The sequence below is a fragment of the Myxocyprinus asiaticus genome, chromosome 27 (assembly GCF_019703515.2).
Source record: "Myxocyprinus asiaticus isolate MX2 ecotype Aquarium Trade chromosome 27, UBuf_Myxa_2, whole genome shotgun sequence".
NCBI lineage: Eukaryota > Metazoa > Chordata > Actinopteri > Cypriniformes > Catostomidae > Myxocyprinus > Myxocyprinus asiaticus.
Genome location: NC_059370.1, coordinates 16,154,589 through 16,174,691, shown reverse-complemented (window position 1 = coordinate 16,174,691; position 20,103 = coordinate 16,154,589). Strand labels below are relative to the sequence as shown.

Sequence of the window (20,103 nt, the reverse complement as noted above, 5' to 3'; positions counted from 1 at the left end):
CTGATGGAGCTTGAGAGGTCCTGCAAAAAAGAATGGGAGAAACTGCCTAAAAATAGGTGTGCCAAACTTGTAGCATCATACTCAAAAAGACTTGAGGCTGTAATTGGTGCCAAAGGTGCTTCAACAAAGTATTGAGCAATGGCTGTGAATACTTATGTACATGTGATTTATTTATTTATTTATTTATTTTTTTATAAGTTTGCAAAGATTTCAAACGAACTTTCACATTGTCATTATGGGGTATTGTTTGTAGAATTTTGAGGAAAATAATGAATTTAATCCATTTTGGAATAAGGCTGTAACATAACAAAATGTGGAAAAAGTGAAGTGCTGTGAATACTTTCCGGATGCACTGTACATTAGAAATGCAGTTCACACAAATCAATTTAATACACCTCTTTTATGATAAACGTGTTTCCAATTACTTAGTTTAAAGTAATTTTGATGTTTTTTCTGAGGCTAAACATAAAGTAAAACATGTCATGTGGTGTAACTGTCCAAAGACAGTTTAAAAAAAAAAAAAAATCAAAGTCTCATTAAAATCAGCAACAAATTTTTTTTTTTTTAAATAAGCGGTGAAACAATTTTTTTTTTTAAATGTTTATTAATATTTTACAATCATTTGTCCAACACCAAATCAAAGTCATGTGGTGTAACCAACAAGCAAGTAGCCATTTTGTTGTCATGTTACGAATAAACATAAAACAGATTAAACCCCTTTAGACCCTCAAGACTGTGTATAATAAAAATAAATTAAAAAAAACTCTTTAATGTGTCATCATTAAATAGCAATATTTTGACATTTATATGAAAAGACAGATTTTCTTCAGGTCATGAGTGACCCTGAGAAAGCTTATTATTTTTTATTATTAACAGTTTTATTGATTTCATATAACAAATATATATATAATAAAAAATAAAAAATATATAGAATCACTTATTTAGAATCCTTCCTCCCGAACATTAACCCCCCCCCCCCCCCCCCCACCCAACATGAACAGATCCCCCAGTGGTCAAACATAATTGACAAAGACACACAAAAAGACAATAAAACAGTAGAAAATATTTAGAAACACATAATGGAAAGTATACATTCAACACACATTTAAAACAACACGTCTCCCTCCACTGCCCCTCCCCGAGAGCCCTCCAAAAAGGCCAAATATCCACCCCACCTCCTGATGAACATATCCATGTTGCCTAGCCTTCTATACGACAACTCCTCCAAAGCCGCTACCCTGCCCATCTCCTCGTACCACTCACGAAACGAGGGGGCTCCAGCTGACTTCCATCCTCTAAGGATAACCTGTCTGCCTATCATAACACCAGCCAGGATCCAATTCTTCATGTACCTATCCCCTACATCAATGACCGCCCCATCACCTAAAATACAGAGTCTGGGGCTAAATGAAATTTGAGTGCCTAATACATCGCCCATAAAACTCTGGACCCTCAACCAAAATTCTTGAATTTTAACACATCCCCAAAAGAAATGGGTTGTGTCTCCATCTTCTGATTGACATCGCCAGCAGGTGGGTGTGTCTTTAAGACCAAGCCTATGTAATCTAGAGGGGGTCCAATAGACTCTATATAAAATCTTAAATTGCATAAGGCGAACCCTGAAAAAGCTTATTCTTGACTCCAATCTTGATAATTGGAAAAAATGATTTTTGACCTTGAAATATATGTTTGAAAACTTTTTTTGAAATTAATGATTAAGTTGTGTACACTCTAAGGTATTCAAGGTGCAAGAAAAGTATTTTTTTACCTTTTACCTGATGGTTACAACACATTTTAAAGTCGTTTTTGGTAGAAAATGCATTAATGTTTTTTCAAAAATTGTGAAATCATCATCTCTATGAACTTGACAAATGTGTTTTAAACAAGATTTGTAAAAGATTTCTTTCTATGACCTAAGACAGATGCCAAAAATAAAATTAATCTTTCTTTTTTTTTTTTTTTTTTTTTCTGTGGCGGGGCCAGTGCATGAAAATATTGGCCAGGCAAGGGGAGTCCAGGAGAAAAAATCCATACTGTTGTGTCCTGTCACAATTCTTTAATTTTCTCAAATATCTAGCTTGCGCTCATGCTTCAATCGGTCAATAATGGATCTGAGTTATATTAAAAGACCGGGCTAATTTTGTTGTTTGTAAGTCCACTTTTCTGTGTTAGTGTGTCGCTTTTAATTGCTGAGCAGAACATCCTGTGGCATAATGATAGCAAAACTGGGAGACAGCTATCAGGCGAAAGTAGAGTGTGAGAGGGTATTTTTATTTTATTTTTATTTTTTTGCTCGAATCTGTTGTGAACCGCTTGAATATGACAGTTAGCTACAGGGCACAGCAAGACCTTTCGCTAACCTACGGAGGAGTAAATGCACACTAGTCGCACTATGTTATTTACTCTCATGATAGTTTTGCATATATATGTCCGCAGGCTTGTGGCTCTCTCAAAAGGCTGTGTTGATTCATACAACTGGTTATCAGCGCTGTCTATCTCCAGGCATGGCTATTTATACAGATCCAGGTGAGAGTGTGTAACCAAGAGCTCTATGAAACTGTGGTTGACATGCCTCATATAGTCTTATCATCACATGAGGAGGCCCTAATGTTTGAATTATGATATACACTTGAGGGTCAGGGTGACAATGCCTTCCCTGGGGTACATTTGCACAGCGCTTTCCAAGAAACTCTCTTTTTGTGTCACACACACATACACATACTATACCATTGGAAAGGAGGAAATTTGATAATTGTTATCATATGTGACAATGTGAATTGTGTAAGTGTTCTTATGTGTGTAGAAAAGGTTCTCATGCAAAATTTCCACTGGCTTCACAAACATTTTTTTTTTATTATTTATTATTACCATTTCCAAATACTGATTTTCTTAACATTTTCTAAAGTCATTCATCACTCACCTGAGAACACCCACAGATCTTCACAGATCTTCGAGTAAAGCCAAGTGTGTCAATTTTAAAACCAACATTGAACCCCATTTATAAAGGTGTAGGCCACATCAATTGTGTTACTCTGAAATAGGTAAGACTTTTAAAAGTCATATAGTTATCCAATTTCTAGCTCCACTCTCGCTTCTTTTTCACTTCCAAAATTAATCATCATCCACTACCATGCAGCTCTAACTATGTAGAAATCATTCCCTGGTTGAGCCACTGACTGGTTAAAAGATTCTGACTGCAACAGGATTTTCAGCAGATGGTACAAACACTCCACTTGTGCAGCAGTGCATGGTGGAGCTGTGGGATCTCGGATAATGGCTGATGGTGAGTGCCAAACACTGCTAGTCTGGCACCAAGGAGGCACTGATGTAAACTCAATCATAGCACAGGACAGCTGACTCCTGACTAGATGAGCACAAATGCCTGTAAGCAGTGGTCTGACATCAGTTCAGGTTGAGGCTCTTGCGGCTGGCATCTGCATCAGTGTGCCATTAATTTCGGATAACCTGTCAGCATGATAACAGGGCAGGTCAGCATGTTGTTTCCAGTACTTCCGGTACCCTAGGCTGGGCCACATTATGCCGACTCACTGACAAGCGCCATCACCTATCACACATGTTTGCATCAGCTCCAGTGTGTTTTCCTTCCCGTGGCGTGACCGGCAGTACATTGATACTGTGTTGAAACCAGGAAGTAATCGTGTTTTTTTGTTGTTGTTTTTTTTTTTTTTTTTTTGCTCCACTGATGGTTAGGTTTAGTTTTGGGGTTAGGGGGTACAATTTATAAAATATGCATTCCTCTTCACTGTATTGCAGCCTGTTCAGCTGAAAACAAATCGCTTTTGGCATCCCACCATGGACATACACCCGGAAAACTCACATGTGCCCATACGCTCAACAACACTTACCGCTTTGGCCACTGGGGACAGTGTTTTGAAGTTCGGTAAGCACAGACCGATTTTAGCTCAAGAAAAGTCAACCTACTTTCCAAATTCACAGTGAGATAAGTCTGAACTTGATGGCTGATCACCTCCATAGACAAGATAGGCTTTAGGTAATTTACCTCTTAATAGGGTTCGTGATACTTCTATAAAGCCAAACATGATATGTCATATTAAACCCCATAACCTCTGACAGACATTTGTTAAATTAAAAAGTAATATGTGTAATTTTGTCACTGTTAAAATAACTTTTATCTTGGCTTAAAATGCAGAGACAACTACTGTATAAGTGAGGCATTCATAGGTTGATATAGCAACCCGATAGAGCAATAGTGGCTCAACTAATGGCATGAGTTGGGGGCGGGACTATCTGTTCCAACCAAGATGAGGGGAGTGTTCAGGAAACTTGTTTGAAAAGTCATTGGGCCTTATGCTGTGTTCCATTCAACTCGGATGTGAGATATTACTTGATATATTTGATCTCCGACGATAAATGCATTCCATTGCCAGATGCTCGGAAGATGACATGTAAGGAAACAAATTTGCAAAGCTCCCGTTAGCTGAGCAGGTGTTTGACTGTCACCATAGACATCTCCTAGCAACCCAATTGATAAACAATGCTGCAATGCTAGTATTTGTGCTGCAGGTGTATGATTATGAAAACAGAGTATAATTTACCATGTTTTATAGACCTGCATTTCTGCAGGCATTTTTTTTTAAACAAGTTTTAAATTCCATATAATGTAGAAACGTTGACTAATTTTAGGGATAATATTTAATAAAAGTGAATCGCTTACTTTGTACATCTCCCCAGGTGCCAACATGTTTGTGTGACATCAAGCACCTGCATCTTGGTGAAATCGGAGTTGAAAATTTCCGCATGAGTTTCCAAGTTGGAATTCCAACTTCAAGCGGCGTTCCATTGCACCTCTCCTAGTAGGAAGTTGGAAAATCCAACTTTCTGAGTTGAATGGAAGGCAGCATTATTCATGAAACACAAGCAGAACGAATTCCTGGGTAATTTTTTTTTAAAATGCAGCTTGTAAAGAATGAGTTTATGAACAGTTTACACAGACATTTGTTCTGCTTGCGTTTCATGGATAAAACCTATTATTTTTGCAATATATTGATATATCTGCTGATGAGAGAGCTCTAAAAGTTAGATTACCATTACAGCATTTTAATACATACAGTACTCCCCTGCTTTTTGTCACTTGAGTTCAAGTTGAAGAGAAAAAAAGATCATTTATTAGTATTCCCTTCTGTGTAGTTGAACAAAATGTGAGCATGCAGGCTGAGAAACCATAAATGACAATGTTGGGGAGGTTTGCCATACACGCACAAGCGATTTTCATAATAATTGCCATTATTGCAATAGCAATATCCTCTTCAATGGCAAATTAGCTTGTTCCCGTTTGAAAGTTACATTCAGAATTATTTACCTCTCCATTTACTACAAATGTGCCCTTGTATTTTAAGCCTATAGAAAGTTAGAGCAAAACCTGAGTTGTTCAATTACCACAAAGAAGCTTTTGAAATGAAGTCTCATTCCTGCTCAACATGCTGACTCACTGTCTCTCAGACATAGATAAAGAGCTCATTTTCTCAACACCACACTTGCACTCAGTATCTGTCAAAGCCAACCAGATTCAATTTAATCAGATTCTTAGATAGAAAGGTAGAAACTCTGGGTTAAATATGTCCTATGTCCCCTGGACAGCAGGCACAGCCATTGACCAAGAAAATAAAAAATGGCACTCCATGTCAAAACGTTTGCCGGTACCTGCTCTAAAGTTTCATTAATTTATATTTTAATCATTTATCTTATTGGGGAAACAAATGCTCACGTTTGACAGAAATGCAGAAAATAAGTCAAAAGGAGGATTACTTGGATTACTTGATTACTGTGATTATTTGAGTCTTTGAGGCTCAGTTTGTATAACACTTTTGAATGGTAGAAATGCATGTCAAAGCAGATAGCTTGAGATCCCATGTCCAAATGTTTTGTCATGGTCATCTGGTCACCCTATTCAAGTTAACTGCTTTGTCAAAGTGTCTTGAGAGATGACTTGTGTTATGCTGCAGTCTGGTGTTCACAGAGATGAATTACACCTGCTCAAGACCGAACAGTATCAACACCATTACAGACAGAAGAGAATGGACTTTGCACATTTGAACAGAGAAGAGCATAATTAATGGGGTTGCTAAGGTATCACTATTGCCATTGCTCATACTTAAAGTAATAGTTCACCCAAAAATTAAAATTCTCTCAACATTTACTCACCCTCATGCCATCCAAGATGTGTGACTTTCTTTATTCTTTAACACAAAGATTTTTTGTAGAATATCTCAGCTTTGTAGGTCTATACAATGCAAGTGAATGAAGTGAACCAAAATTTAAAAGCTCCAAAATTACTTGAAGGCAGCATAAAAGTAATTCATATGACATACAAATCCATATCTTTAAAAAAGCGATATGGTAATTAGGGGTGACAAACACATAAATATTTAAGTCCTTTTTTACTATCTATCTCCACTTTTACTTTCTTCTTTTGTTTTTGGCGATTTACTTTCTACGTCTATGTTGCCACCTACTGCGCAGGAAGGGGAATTTATTGTAAAAAAAAAAAAATACTTAAATATTGATCAGTTTCTGTAGTTGTACATTTACTATTAAATGAATTATTAAAAAGTTATAAACTGAAGACTGAAATTACACTGAATAACAATTACATTAACATACTGTAATGGCAAAAACACTGACATGCACAATTAAGGTGTAATTGAACATGTGTAAAGTAATATCAATCATTACTGTCATCAGTTTTATGGTAAATTAAAATGTGTCCAATTTAAGCTAATTGTAATTCTTGACATTAAAGGTCCATTTTGACTTTAATGTTCTAGGGACTAATGGGTAAAAATACAAAATAAGGTTAATCAGGTCTCCTCGCACCAAACTGCTTTACTCTCGCTTGGCTGCCAGCTGTTTTTATAACTCCTTCGTGAGCTATAACAATTTCAACATCAGCCAGCTGATTTTAACATGAGTAGAGATTCTTTCAAAATTACTACCTTTAAAGCTTAGCAAATGTTTGTTGAAAGACAGCAGTGTCCATTGTACACAAATACTATGTAACTCTCCATAAAATATAAAAAGTAATTCTGCACAGTGAAGTCTATTTTTGGGGAAGAAAGGCTTATAATCTAGCTTAATTAAGTATGTGAAATATTATACATAAAACATTTTTTTTAAAAACTCATGAAAGGGTCATGAAAGACAATAAAGTACAAGAAAACTGTAAGCAGTTTCTTCACTCCATCTCTTGCCTACAGTCCGACAGCAGGCATGTGATTCGTCCAGGATCTACGTAATGAATGAAACCACCAACTGGGACTGACTGAGGAGAAGTGTGAACAGCCTTAAATGCAGAGCTGAACTCTGCAGAAGTTAAGTCTATCCTCGAGCTTGAACTCCACAAAGGGGGAGCCATATCAAAAGTTAGGGGATCTTCATCACTCTTACGCTTTCCTTCAAGATTATATGCAACCACCCCTCCACAACAGCAAAAGAAAAGAGTTCTTGTTTTATGGATCTAAATAGACGGACTCCAGGTGGTATTCCTACACCTTTTATTAGAAAAAAAGAAGAAAAAAAAAACTTTAAAAGCGGTTTACAAATATTTTCATAATGTGCAACAAAATAAGCACCAGGCATCAAATGTCACATGACAGTCATAGGATTAACTACATTTTCATAATGTTACATTTTGGTCCATAGCAAGATCTGCAGCATCAGAATTACTTTTTCCAGGGTTGATCATGTAAAAACAAAGCAGTGGCCATGATACTCAACATTAACTAAACACATATAGGTTGATATCTACCATTGTTCACTCACCATAAGCCAGCTAACAATTATACAAGAACCAGGCACTGATATCAAAGCACAGCACAGAAATATGCTGTGCACATATGTTTCTTTATCCACAACTGTTGGGACATTGGAATGAAGCAATCGCAATATGTATAATAAACAATGTTTTTGAAAAAAAACAAAAAAAAACAAAAGAAAAACAGAATTAGACTCAAGAAGACATTGTAACAAGGAGACGAAGAGTCAAGGCTATGTGTCTTAATAACACAGAATTGGTCTGTGCTTTAAAACATAGCTGAAATGGCACTGGCCAACTCTGTCTGGTTCCTCAGAGACAATCAAGAGTGCTGACAACTTCCTCAAAAACCTACATGGAGAAGATAGAGAGGACACATTATGATAAATAACATATGAACACTCTAATATCTAAATGTACATGGGAACAATTTTGTATTTCATTTTCATATAAATTAACAATAAGCATACTTGTAAGTTTGTAAACAAGTAAGAGAGCGCAATGAAAAGCTTTCTTTCACGTTCACTATACCGCCAGCAATGGATCGCTTGACCTGAATGAGTAAGCAGAGACAGAGTCATATTAAACAGCTTAGAATATATGCATGCACTGGGGAATATAATGCCAATAAAGAAAACTGTTGGCACAGGAAGTATTAAAGGTGTACTTAGTAATTTTTTCCCCATTAAGAAAGTTTTACTCCTAAAGATATGAATTGTAATTTTGAAACATATGTATAAAATCTTGACCACTCACATGAGATGAGGACTCTAGTCATATCAGTAACCTTATAAAAGCTGTTTTATTCTACATGGGGCAGGGGCGCCCTCATGGGGGCTGCCATTTTAGAATCACATGACCAGCTGTATACTACTCAATCTCAGTAACCATCTTGTTATTGGACACTTTCACTCTTGGATTAAATTAATCATGGCTGATTGTGAATAGTGAATTTCTACAATGGCTTCTATAACTGAAAGCTATTGAGTTTGAATGGTGCTACATCCGTGCCACTAGGTGTCACTGGAAGTCCAAGATGACACAAGCAAAAAGTTACTGAGTGCACCTTTAAGTTAATTGCCAAAGTACCACCACTAAAGGCATAGCAGGCAAATTGCTTGAAACAAACATGAACTACAAGTGCAATGTTTGAGGGGGTTCACACAAACAAATCAGTCTTACGTACCTTGGACCTTCTGTTGAAATCCACCTGCAGAATTACCTATGCAGAAGCAGCCCTGCTCAAAGCTGATCTGATCATATTTTTCAATGTTGGCTAACAAAGTGCCACAAACAGGCAGGTACAAAGTGCTGCCATTGGGTTCCCAGCTCTCAGAGTAGTACACACCTCTTTGACCATCAATCATTACAAAACCACCTAGAGTTAGAATTCAGAGGAGTCAAATTCTTGCATTCTGAACATTTATTTTACAAATTCTGCATGCCCCCCCCCCCCCCCCCCCCACACAGAGGAACAATTTGCACCGGGTGTAAATTGTGTATTTTGGTATTTACACTGGGGTGCAAATGTTATCTATCCTGACTTACACTAAGTGTGAATAGCCTCTGCCTTACAAAAAATGTACAATTAAAGGGATAGTTCACCCAAAAACAAAAATTCTCATTCTTTACTCACCCTCATGCCATCCCATATGTGCATGGAGATTTATAGTATAAAAAAAGGACTTAACAGTACTGTACAAACGTTTTAGGCACTTTAGGGAAAAAATGTTGCATAGTGAGGATGTCTTCAAAACTAATGCCATAAATGGTTTTCATTTATCAATTAACGTCATACAAAGTCGAGTAAATATAAAAAAAGCTAAATCAATATTTGGTGTGACCACCTTTGCCTTCAAAACAGCACCAATTCCAGTCCAGGTACACCTGGACACAGTTTTTCTTGGTTGTTGGCAGATAGGATGTTCTAAGCTTCTTGGAGAATTCACCACAGATCTTCTATCTATTTAGGCTGTCTCAATTACTTCTGTCACTTTATGTAATCTCAGACAGACACGATGTTCAGTGGGGGGCTTTGTGGGGACCATGCCATCTGTTGCAGGGCGCCCTGTTTTTCTATTCTAATCTTTTTTATTTGCAAAAGAAATGATTGGGACTCTAAAATGTATATTTCCTATTTACACACTAAAGCTGAAGATATAAATAACCATCTTAAGACAAATGTTTTTGTAAAGCATCTTATGTGCCTAAGACTTTTGCACAGTACTGTAAATATTAATCTGTTTCTCACCAACGCTTATCATATCGCTTCTGAAGACACAGATTAAACCACTGGAGTCATATGGATTACTTTTATGCTGCCTTTATGTGCTTTTTGGACCATCTGAGTTCTGATCACCATTCACTTGCATTGTGAGGACCTACAGAGCTGAAATATTCTTCTAAATATCTTAATTTGTGTTCAGCAGAAAAAAGTCATACACATCTGGGATGGCATGAGGGTGAGTAATAGATGAGGGAATTTTCATTTTTGGGTTCACTATCCCTTCAAAAATGGTAACAAATACAGATCTTTCCAATATTTAGCCATTCCTCAATTCCTGATTGAACATGTACAGTTCACAGGCCACCAAAAAACCAACAGGATCCGGATAGATGCAGGTTATCTTTACAGTTAGAAATGATTTATGTATGTATGTATGATAGTGTGCATTTTTGCTAAATACAAAACACCAACATTATTTAATTATTTATTTCTTTTTATAGGACTTTAAGACACGAATTCATAACCTGATTTATATCAAACCCTGCAACTTCAAAACTGATTCCAGGCTCATGTCTGATTCTAGGCAATCTATCGTAGCCTCCTGCAAAACTCAGAATGGATATTCCACTGATCAAGAGAGACTGAGCTCTCCCTTCATCCTGTAGGGAAATGAAGCCATACTTACGTTTCCTTAAGCTATCTTTGGAGGGAAACCCCTTAGAAGCAGCTTCTTCATTGCCATTTAAAACACCCAAATCATTTCGTTTACGTTTACTTGGTAAACAGACGGGCGACGTTTCAATGAATCCATTACCCCATTTTAAATGTGTCTGAAAAGCGTTGCTGGACAGTAGTCCATTGGGCTCCATTATTTCACTAAAATTCAGTAATGTGCTCTTACTTTATACCACATACAGCGACAATCTTTGTACTTCAGAATGCACCTAGTACCACAGGATGCTAAAGAAACAACAGGATAACAGTGCAGACAAATAAACGCAGATGCGTTAAAGTGTTATGTGCTTTTCATTACTCTTTACGTTGACAAAGTCGATTCCTGTACTCGCATCAAACATCAAAACAATGAGCGGTAACGAGGAATGCCCTTTATCATTTTGCCTGTTGAAAATGAGGATCATCCCATGTGGTTTTAACAAATTTGTGTACATGTTCTTATAAAATATAGAAAATTATTCCTCAAGGTATCATAAAATATAATTTAAAATGAACGAATTATTTGCGATTATATACAGATTTTTAAAAATGCCCTATTTACGTACAGGCACAACACAGTAGGCCAAAAGTGAGGGTCCTAGACGCAGATCAGATCTAACGTACTTCCTTTTCACGTGCCTGTGGGTTAAATGTGTCTTGGAGGGATCATTCGAGTCACTTTTAATCTTTGATTCGAGCTGTAAAATGTTTAAAATCGAGGGACTCGGGCCGAAAATGGACCCGGACGAGATGAAGAAGAAAATGCGAGAGGACGTCGTTACGTCTGTTCGCAACTTTTTGATTTATGTTGCGCTTCTTCGAGTCAGTGAGTATCCTGGAGGTTACTTACTGCATGTTACAGTGGTAGTTTTATAACAATAAAACATGTCATATCTGCACATGTGTGATCATTTTAAGATTGAGATCCCCAGGGCACAATGAGAGATCTATTCAGTATCGCATCAGTGTTATGATAATGTCTATATGTATTCAGATGGTAGAGGTCACCTTTAGTGTGTGTAAAAGTAGAGCTAATTCAACTTAAAGGTATGTCTGTTTATGTGGTTATTACATGTTTATGTAGGTTGAAAGAGTCAAATAAGTGTTTGGTGGCTTTGTGTCTTACAGCACCTTATGTTTTGAAAAAGCTGGATAGCATATGAAACTTCACCATGGACAGATACATTCCCTGTACAGATGAGCATGCAGTGCCTGTATGATGATGCTGCACAGAGCCACTTACCACGCCAGTGAATGAAGAGATGGTGTTACATTGTGTCAGCCTGTATTTATTTTAATTTTTTTACTGGATGCATCTGAATGTCCTTTTTTCCCTGGCCATTCTCCATTTGAATCAAAAGTTGTCAACTAGAATGTAATGTTCATGATGGTCTAAGGCAATAAATCTTTCATCAGTTATGCCCATTGAATGTGCTGTCGTCCTTATAGTAAAATAGCTTTTTTTAATTTACAGAAACTTCCATTATACTTGCACCGAGATGGAGCAGAGATCTTTAAAGGGATAGTTCATCCAAAAATTGAATTTCTCTCATTATTTACTTACCCTCGTGTCGTCTCAGATGTGCATGACTTTCTTTATTCTGCAGAACACAAATTATGATTTTTTTAGAAGAATATTTCAGATCTGTTGCTCCTCACAATGCAAGTGAATGGCGACCAGAACTTTGAAGCTCAAGGAAGCACATAAAGGCATAAAAGAAATCCATAAGACTCCAGTGGTTTTATCCATGTCCACAGAATAAATATGATGGGTGTGGGTGAGAAACAGATCAATATTTAAGTCCTTTTTTATTTTTATACTATAAATTGTCCTCCCTGCCCAGCGGGTGATGATATGCACAAAGAATGAGAAATGTCAAAAACAAAAGAAGAACTCTTGGGGAGAAAAGCACTTACGGGGCTGTTTTAAAGTGGAGATTTATAATACAAAAGGACTTCAATATTTATCTGTATCTCACCCACACCTGTCATATCATTTATAAGACATGGACTTAACAACTGGAGTCTTACGGATTACTTTTATGCTGCCTTTATGTGCTTTTTGGAGCTTCAAAATTTTGGCACCCATTCAGTTGCAGTGTATGGACCAACAGCTAAGATATTTTTCTAAAAATCTTTGTGTTCTGCTGAAGAAAGTCATACACATCTGGGATGGCATGAGGGTGAGTAAATGATGAGAATTATTTTGGGGGGGGGGCAAACTATCCCTTCAACAACTTAAACATTTACTTTGTAATTTAATTTACATTGTTGTACCCACTTATAAACCTCTAATACATTTCAAATGTATTGAGAGTGTAAACTAAACACTCTGTGAACACTATCACTTTATAATCATTTGACATTTTTTATTAAATCAATTTAACGACTAAGACATTCACGTTTTATTCAAATTCTTCTGTTTAAAGAAATGTGGCTTAACTACTACCAACAAAACGTGCTTCTCTATGAGATGCCAAAATACTGGAATTTCAATTAATCTGTTATTACATATTGAATACTTTTTGTTATTCATTCATTCTGTATTGTCTTTTAGCTATCAACACAATTTAAACAAATGCCATCTGGAGTGTACAGTGCAGTATTATAGTTGAATGACTTTACAGTTGAAGAAATAGGCATAACAAACCATGTCCTCTCAAATCTCAGTTAATGTAATGCATTTAATGGTTAGTCTACAGTACTGACTTTTCTCGTTCATTAATTTAGTGACTGAATTGGTGAACAATTTTAGATATGGCACAGGTCAGTGCACTACAGCTTCAGCTCACTCTGCATTTCCGTGCCTGTCAAGCCTGCCAACAGGTTGTTTGCAGAAATTTCAGCCATGACACCACGTGTGGAGTAGGTGGCACTACCAATATGAGGGAGAATCACTAAAATAAAACAACATATAAAACATTTACTGTGTTAGACATTTACTTCTGGTTCAGAGTGAAACGATCTTCCTGAAGGGTTCTGTCTGTCTGTAGTATGTCATGTCTTTTTAATTCCAAAAAATAAATAAGACTACAGTACATTAAGGTGGATTTTCAAAGCTGATTTTCACTCACCACAGTTTTTAAGGGTCAGCAGTGGGTGGTTGGTGGGCAGAGGTTCAGGGGTTGTGACATCAAGCCCTGCTGCTGCAATCTGACCACTTTTGAGGGCATCAAACAAGTCCTCTTGATTCACAACTGCTCCTCTAGAGAGAAGAATACACACGATATATACAGTATTTCACTTCTTTTCCAGACTCATATTTGTTTAGTTCAGTGTTCGAAAGCAACTTTGGTTTTAAGCCTAGTAACAACAACCAAGCTGACATTGGGTTTGAAAGCCGCATTAAGGAAAAATGAATAGGAGGAGGAGGAACGGAGAAAGACATAGGCAATGTTTTAAATACGTTAAAGCAATTCAGCTAGGTCAATTATAGCAATAACAAATAGAAAGTATCCCTCAGATGCACTTGTGCTTTGCTGTATAAGTGTGTTATACCTGCTGGTGTTGATAAAGATTGAAGATTTCTTCATTTTGCCAAAGAAGGCTTTGTCGCACAATCCCTGAGTGTCAGGAGTCAAAGAACAGGACACCACCACAAAATCACTCTCACTCACCAGAGTCTCTAATGGCACTGAGAGACAAAGAGGGAGGAGAAGAGAGGAGAGGCCATGACACACTCTTAATATCTCTGAATCAAATACAACAGTCTTCCTTGCAAAAGCCTTTAAGCACTATATATATATATATATATATATATATATATATATATTTGTTTTGGTTTTTTCATATGGTAGTTCTGATGACACCTCTCTTTGTTTTCTCTGGTTCTGTTCATACAGAACATATCAACCGAACTCATTCTCAAAATCTGGTCCTGAAAATGTAACGGAGTGATTACGGATACAGAATGTGGATATCACACTCGTTCACAATCGGACTCTGTATGAACGTGAGCCTCTGTCAGTTTTTCTCTCTTACCATATTCCCCATGGACCTCTTGGGCCTGAGGTTTGGGCTGTCTGCCTGTGTACAGCAATCTCTTCACTCCAAAGGGCTTCAGTCGCCTTGCAATGGCCAAACCTACAAATCATAAACACCCAACCGTAAATCTGTCAAACTATCTGTTATCAGAATTTTCCATTCCTGTAAAAGTAGCTCTTTAATGTTAGAACTGAAAATAGAGGGCCTCTAAGTTACTTGAACCATTCACCCTCTTTGTTTTAACACCATAAATTGAGTGATGTTTTCAACCATCTTGAGAGATCACACGAAATATATCAGCAAGTTTAAATGGATGGTTCACCCAAAAATAAAAATTCTCTCATCATTTACTCACACTCATGCCATCCCAGATGTGTATGACTTTCTTTATTCTGCTGAACACAAATTAAGGTTTTTAGAAAAAATCTCAGCTCCGTATATAAATGCAACTGAATGGTGAACAGAACTTTGAAGGTCCAAAAAGCACATAAAAGCAGCATAAAAGTAATTCATAAGACGCCAGTGGTTTAATCCATTTCTTCAGAAGCGATTCAATCAGTTTTGGGTGAGAACAGACCAAAATATAACTAATTTTTACACTATAAATCATGATATCAGCAGTCTCCTTTGCAATCATGATCTCAAGCTTGATTACACTTCCTAGCACCATCTAGCGCTCTGCACATGCATCAAGCACTAGGAAGTGTAATCAAGCTTGAAATCATGATCATTCACAGAGACTGTAATGGCAAGATGTACAATGATAAAAAAAGAGAGTTATATTTTGGTCTGCTCACCCAAAATCGATTAGATCACTTTAAACACTTTTCAGATTAAAATACTGGAGTCTTAAAACTTCAAAGGTTCTTTCAACATTCACTTGCATTGTATATACAGAGCTGAGATTTTTTTTTTCCATAAATCTTCATTTGTGTTTAGCAGAAGAAAGAAAGTTACACATCTGGGATGGCATGAGAGAGACTAAATAATGAGAACATTTTCATTTTCGGGTGAACTATTCCTTTAACAACTGTGTCCAGCGGCTTGACTGCACAATAGTAAATATCACTGACTTTGTGAAGTCTCACAAGTAAAAAAAACAAAAGGTTTGTAAGTAACGGAACAGATGATGTAGAGATGGTTAATTTGTGGTTTTGAAAGGTGGGGAAAGAACTAGGAAGAAATAATACTGACTTTTCTGAAGGATATAACTTATCAACATGAGTGCTCCTCTACCTATGCGTCCCAATCCAATAACCCCAACAGTGCTGCCAGACAGACCATAACCGCATAGCCACAGGGGCTTCCATGTACTCCAGCCACCACTGAGAGAGAAAATGGGAAATGATAAAGGAAAAAAGCAGAGAAATGAACAAGGTACTTCAAGTGCTGAATTATTAAACAATCAAACTTTGCCAAATTTGTTTTAAAATTTGACATTGGCGATAAAGGAAAACAGGCACAACAATTAAAGGGATCGTTCACCCAATAATGAAAATTCTCTCATTATTTACTCACCCTCATGATATCCCAGGTGTGTATGACTTACTTTCTTCACCAGAACACATTTGAAGAAAAATAGAAACATATCATAGCTCAGTAGGTCCTTAAATTGCAAGTGGATGGAGATTTATCTTTTGAAGCTCCAAAAATCACAGACAGTCAGCATAAACATCTCCATACGACACCTGTGATTTGATGAGGGTGAGTAAATAATGAGAGAATTTTAATTTTTGGGTGAACTATCCCTTTAAGATGGATGAGCCTTTGGATGTGTTCACAATAAAACAGCGATATATGGCAAATGGTGGAGTAGAAAAGGGGAAGGACGGACTTCTTGACCTCCTCTACACCCTCGGGAAGACGTCGAGCAGTGGCCAAGAGCAGAGCCACTGTCAGCTCAGCAGTAGCATCTGTCAGAACATCAGGAGTGTAGCCAACTCTTATTCCTCTAGGACAAAGACAGAGCAAGGGTTTTCTTTGTTTGAACATCCTTATTGTGCATGCTCATAATGGATTTGTACATTATTTTGTTTCACTTTCTGAGCTCAAAATGTCATTTGCACAAAACTTGGCACACAAAGGGTGATCGGATGTTACTCTTATAACAATAAATAAATAAATAAAATAATCCATAAAATACAAAGCAAACAAGGGTAGGCCCCCAAACTAGGGCTGCATGATTATTAAAAATATATATATTATTGTTATTTCCATTGAGTTTGCAATTGAGATTCACTTCAGTTAATACAATTTATGCTAAAATACTTATTTTGGATGGATCAACAGCAAGTCATATTATTTATGTAAGCTACACATTCAAAACAACCTGAGAACTGTTTCTGAATTACTGTAGAGCTGTTTAATCAGTAAATTAAAGCAGCGCCTAAGCAGTCAATTTCACATTGGCCCTCTTGGAACCATGAAAAACAAATTATACACAGAAGCAAGCAACAGACTTGTCTGTGATTAGTTACATTGCTCAACTACTGCAAAAACACACGTTAAGTAGAAGATTTAATGAAATATTTTGACACAACATGAGTTGGACCAACACGGACTGCTATAACTGACACTTTTGACATTTAGTTAATTGTGGCAGGTGTAATTGTAATCTTGATTATTATTCGATTAACTGTGCAGCCCTAATACAAACTCACCTTTTCTTAATCTCATCTATGGCAAGGTGGTCAAATCCCACAGAAAGAGTGCTGATCACTTTCAAGTTGGGTCCTGAGGAACACAACACATTGCCAAATGACTGTTTTTCTGTTACTGCACTTTTCTATTCTTGTCATAACCAGAGGTTTTGCCTTACCAGCTGCATCCAGGACCTCAGCATCAATGTGGTCTGAGAGCAAACAGAGAAGCCCATGAGCACCTGCCACTCCCTTCAGCAGCTCTGCCCGGGGAACAGGCTCATCAGAGTCCCAAACTGACAGATTACACCTGTAAACACAATGAATGGGTAACAACACAATCATTTCAATGTAACTTAACCGTATATACTCATGTTTCTGCAGGTTGTTTCCGGTCATTTTTAAATATATTGTGCCACATCTTCTATACCTTGCAAGTAAACTTAAATGCCTGGGTCATTTTTTGCTGTAACTGTCAAACTCTGCAGTTTGACTAGAAATGCAACTCGTGACGTAACAATGTGAAGTTTAATTCTGACACTACAAACTGCTAAGACTTTAAGCATCCCAAAGCTAAAAAGACCCATTTCAAAATTCTAAATGACATACACCCTTCTAATGAGTTTAGTTCAATATTAAAAATGCTCTATGAAAACTCTGTAATTCCTCTACTGAGACAACGGAACACACACACACACACACACACACACACACACACATATACAAAGAGTGCAGTATTGGTTAATAGAAAAAGATGTGATTGATGTTACTTTCTCTTTTGAAAATGTAAAATATGGTACACATAAAGAGGATTGCCAGTTACCTTTTCTGCTAATTACTCTTATCATATTGGCAAAAAAAAACTTCTTCAAACTTTTTTCAAATTTTTTTCAAACCTCCTCCATGTTTAGTGTATAAGAATGAATTAAAACAATATTCAGAAGCCCTGATAGGAATGAAAAATAAACAAGCATTGAAGATTTATTTGTAAAATCTCTGAAGATGCCACCTGTCCTTTCACCTGTTCATAGTGTGTTATGTATTTTTCTGTTGTTTTTCTTTTTCATATACTGTTTTGTGCAGAGCCACACGTTGTAGATTGGCTGGCTGCGTTGACTGTAAAATGACTGCTTTTATATTGTATTGATTTCGTCTTTCATTCATTAAAACAATAACAAAAAAGACTTCAAGCATACTACAATGTCACTGGCGTAACTTTAGGAGTGAGTGAAATAATAAAATCAGACTGTATGACTCAAGACCCGCGAGGTTCGCGTGCATCTTGGCCGCAGTAATCTCATTAATATACCAGAAAGAGCATCTCAATCACTTCATTCATGCATTATTCTGTATTATTACATGCCAGAGCATAAGAAATTTCGTACATGCCGGCTTCTTGGAGTATTTTCATGCCCTCCTGCGGAATGCGTCTGGTGACGAACACTTTCAGCATATGTTGCGCGCTCATCCTGCTCGATTAAATGTTAAAGCGATTAATTAAGCTCATAAACTTGACAACAGAAGTCCACGTAAACTTCCCAGCTCCCTGACGCTCCAACTGTGGGAAGCAATCACATACGTGACAGTGTGCTGAACAGTCCCGTTCTGCAGCTTTATAGCGACATCTAGTGGAGTGGATGGGCAGCGCAACTGCAGTTTCTCGCCTGAGGAAAATTCAGTTTGGGGATTCACTTCGTTTACTGGCAGAAAATTTACTGTAAATTACGGCAGGTCATTTTCATCACTGTTTTTTTTTTTTTTTTTTTTTTTTTTTTTACAATGTGCAATTAACGTTTTTACTCAGAGTTATTTTCAGAAGCATTTTGATTTGATATGTATTTCTGTTTTGATACACGTTGGTATGAGTGTTTCAACTTTTATTTACTACAGGTGATGAGGTTTTTATTGACTTTAATTCATCACGAGTGAGGTCAGTATAAACGGTCACGCGGAGGCCTGATGGTGAGTGCAGTTTGGGGTGTTTGTGTTTCACCTATTCTTTCCACGTGAGTGCACCTATTCCGCCTTTCTGAAGAAGTTACCAAGAAAATAATGTTTTGGTCTTTAATTCTATACAGTATAATCCAGGCATGTTGGCAGTAACACATTATGAATAATGTGTCGTCTATCTTGATTTCTGAAAGGCTAGTGGAGGCTGACCATTCACAGATTCAAATGTTTCTGCATAGACTCAGTTTGGTTCGTGCTCAGGTGAGGTTAGTGGTGTTTCATTGCAGTTATTGTGTTATCTGCCTTATCCAAGCGATCATGACAACATTGACCATTTTCCATAATTTCACTGTAATAAACTTAAACTTAATTTTGCATTCCCTGGCAATAGTTTTATCCATCCCTTATGAAAATCAACCATGGTTTTACTACAGTAACCATTGTTCAACAATGGTATTTGCAGTAAAACCACACTAGCCAAAAAATGTAGGCCTACCTAATAATCATGAGCTGTGTCCCAAATGATGCACTTTACACTATGCACTCACAATGCACACTATGCACTCAGCCATTAAAGTGTATGAATTTTCAAAGTGTTGAATTGTCCCAAATGGAACACTTTAAGTTTTTTACTACACAGAAATATTAGCTGTTTTTCAGCTGAAGGAAGTGACTTTTCAAACACACACGATCTGTTGCCGCTAGCTTTGGCATGTTAGCCAAACTCAGTCCAGAAGTTTTACTATGGTAAATCCATGGATAATTTGTGGTTAATATGGTATTATTTTTAAAACAAT

General features: G+C 37.0%; 3 protein-coding genes across 4 annotated transcripts; 1 reads left to right on the top strand and 2 right to left on the bottom strand.

The window, feature by feature from the left end:
- Positions 1-7,515: 7,515 nt before the first annotated feature.
- On the bottom strand, positions 7,516-11,104 carry si:dkey-109l4.3 (uncharacterized protein LOC559137 homolog). Its single transcript, XM_051658673.1, has 4 exons — positions 10,705-11,104; positions 8,979-9,170; positions 8,263-8,345; positions 7,516-8,143 (listed from the first exon to the last, which is right to left on the bottom strand). The coding sequence occupies exons 1-4, from the start codon at positions 10,886-10,888 to the stop codon at positions 8,105-8,107; spliced, it is 498 nt and encodes a 165-aa protein (XP_051514633.1). The 5' UTR covers positions 10,889-11,104; the 3' UTR covers positions 7,516-8,104.
- Positions 11,105-11,345: 241 nt separating this feature from the next.
- Positions 11,346-12,158, top strand: LOC127418244 (mitochondrial import receptor subunit TOM5 homolog). The gene is made up of 2 exons (XM_051658715.1): positions 11,346-11,559; positions 11,862-12,158. The coding sequence occupies exons 1-2, from the start codon at positions 11,439-11,441 to the stop codon at positions 11,894-11,896; spliced, it is 156 nt and encodes a 51-aa protein (XP_051514675.1). The 5' UTR covers positions 11,346-11,438; the 3' UTR covers positions 11,897-12,158.
- On the bottom strand, positions 11,882-18,949 carry LOC127418243 (glyoxylate reductase/hydroxypyruvate reductase-like). 2 transcript variants are annotated; one of them, XM_051658713.1, is made up of 9 exons: positions 18,742-18,949; positions 17,536-17,666; positions 17,378-17,450; positions 16,552-16,668; positions 15,912-16,042; positions 14,715-14,816; positions 14,232-14,367; positions 13,808-13,938; positions 11,882-13,630 (listed from the first exon to the last, which is right to left on the bottom strand). In XM_051658713.1, exons 1-9 carry the CDS (start codon positions 18,822-18,824, stop codon positions 13,509-13,511), a joined length of 1,026 nt encoding a protein of 341 aa, XP_051514673.1. In that variant the 5' UTR covers positions 18,825-18,949; the 3' UTR covers positions 11,882-13,508. The 2 variants fall into 2 exon arrangements, with proteins under 2 accessions (XP_051514673.1, XP_051514674.1); XM_051658714.1 differs by having other exon boundaries at positions 15,954-16,042; positions 18,742-18,948.
- Positions 18,950-20,103: the final 1,154 nt, after the last annotated feature.

Bases quoted from the DNA above. Each gene is read 5' to 3' on its own strand.
- si:dkey-109l4.3 (XM_051658673.1), bottom strand. From the start codon at position 10,888: ATGGAGCCCAATGGACTACTGTCCAGCAACGCTTTTCAGACACATTTA. The intron at 8,346-8,978 runs GTACGTAAGACT...TTACTCATTCAG, and splicing joins ATTTCAACAGAAGGTCCAAG to GTCAAGCGATCCATTGCTGG. The intron at 8,144-8,262 runs GTATGCTTATTG...TTCTCCATGTAG, and splicing joins ACTTGTTTACAAACTTACAA to GTTTTTGAGGAAGTTGTCAG.
- LOC127418244 (XM_051658715.1), top strand. From the start codon at position 11,439: ATGTTTAAAATCGAGGGACTCGGGCCGAAAATGGACCCGGACGAGATG. The intron at 11,560-11,861 runs GTGAGTATCCTG...TGTGTCTTACAG, and splicing joins TGTTGCGCTTCTTCGAGTCA to CACCTTATGTTTTGAAAAAG.
- LOC127418243 (XM_051658713.1), bottom strand. From the start codon at position 18,824: ATGAGCGCGCAACATATGCTGAAAGTGTTCGTCACCAGACGCATTCCG. The intron at 16,043-16,551 runs GTCCGTCCTTCC...TTTCTCTCTCAG, and splicing joins GGTGTAGAGGAGGTCAAGAA to TGGTGGCTGGAGTACATGGA. The intron at 14,368-14,714 runs GTAAGAGAGAAA...TTTGTCTCTCAG, and splicing joins AGAGGTCCATGGGGAATATG to TGCCATTAGAGACTCTGGTG.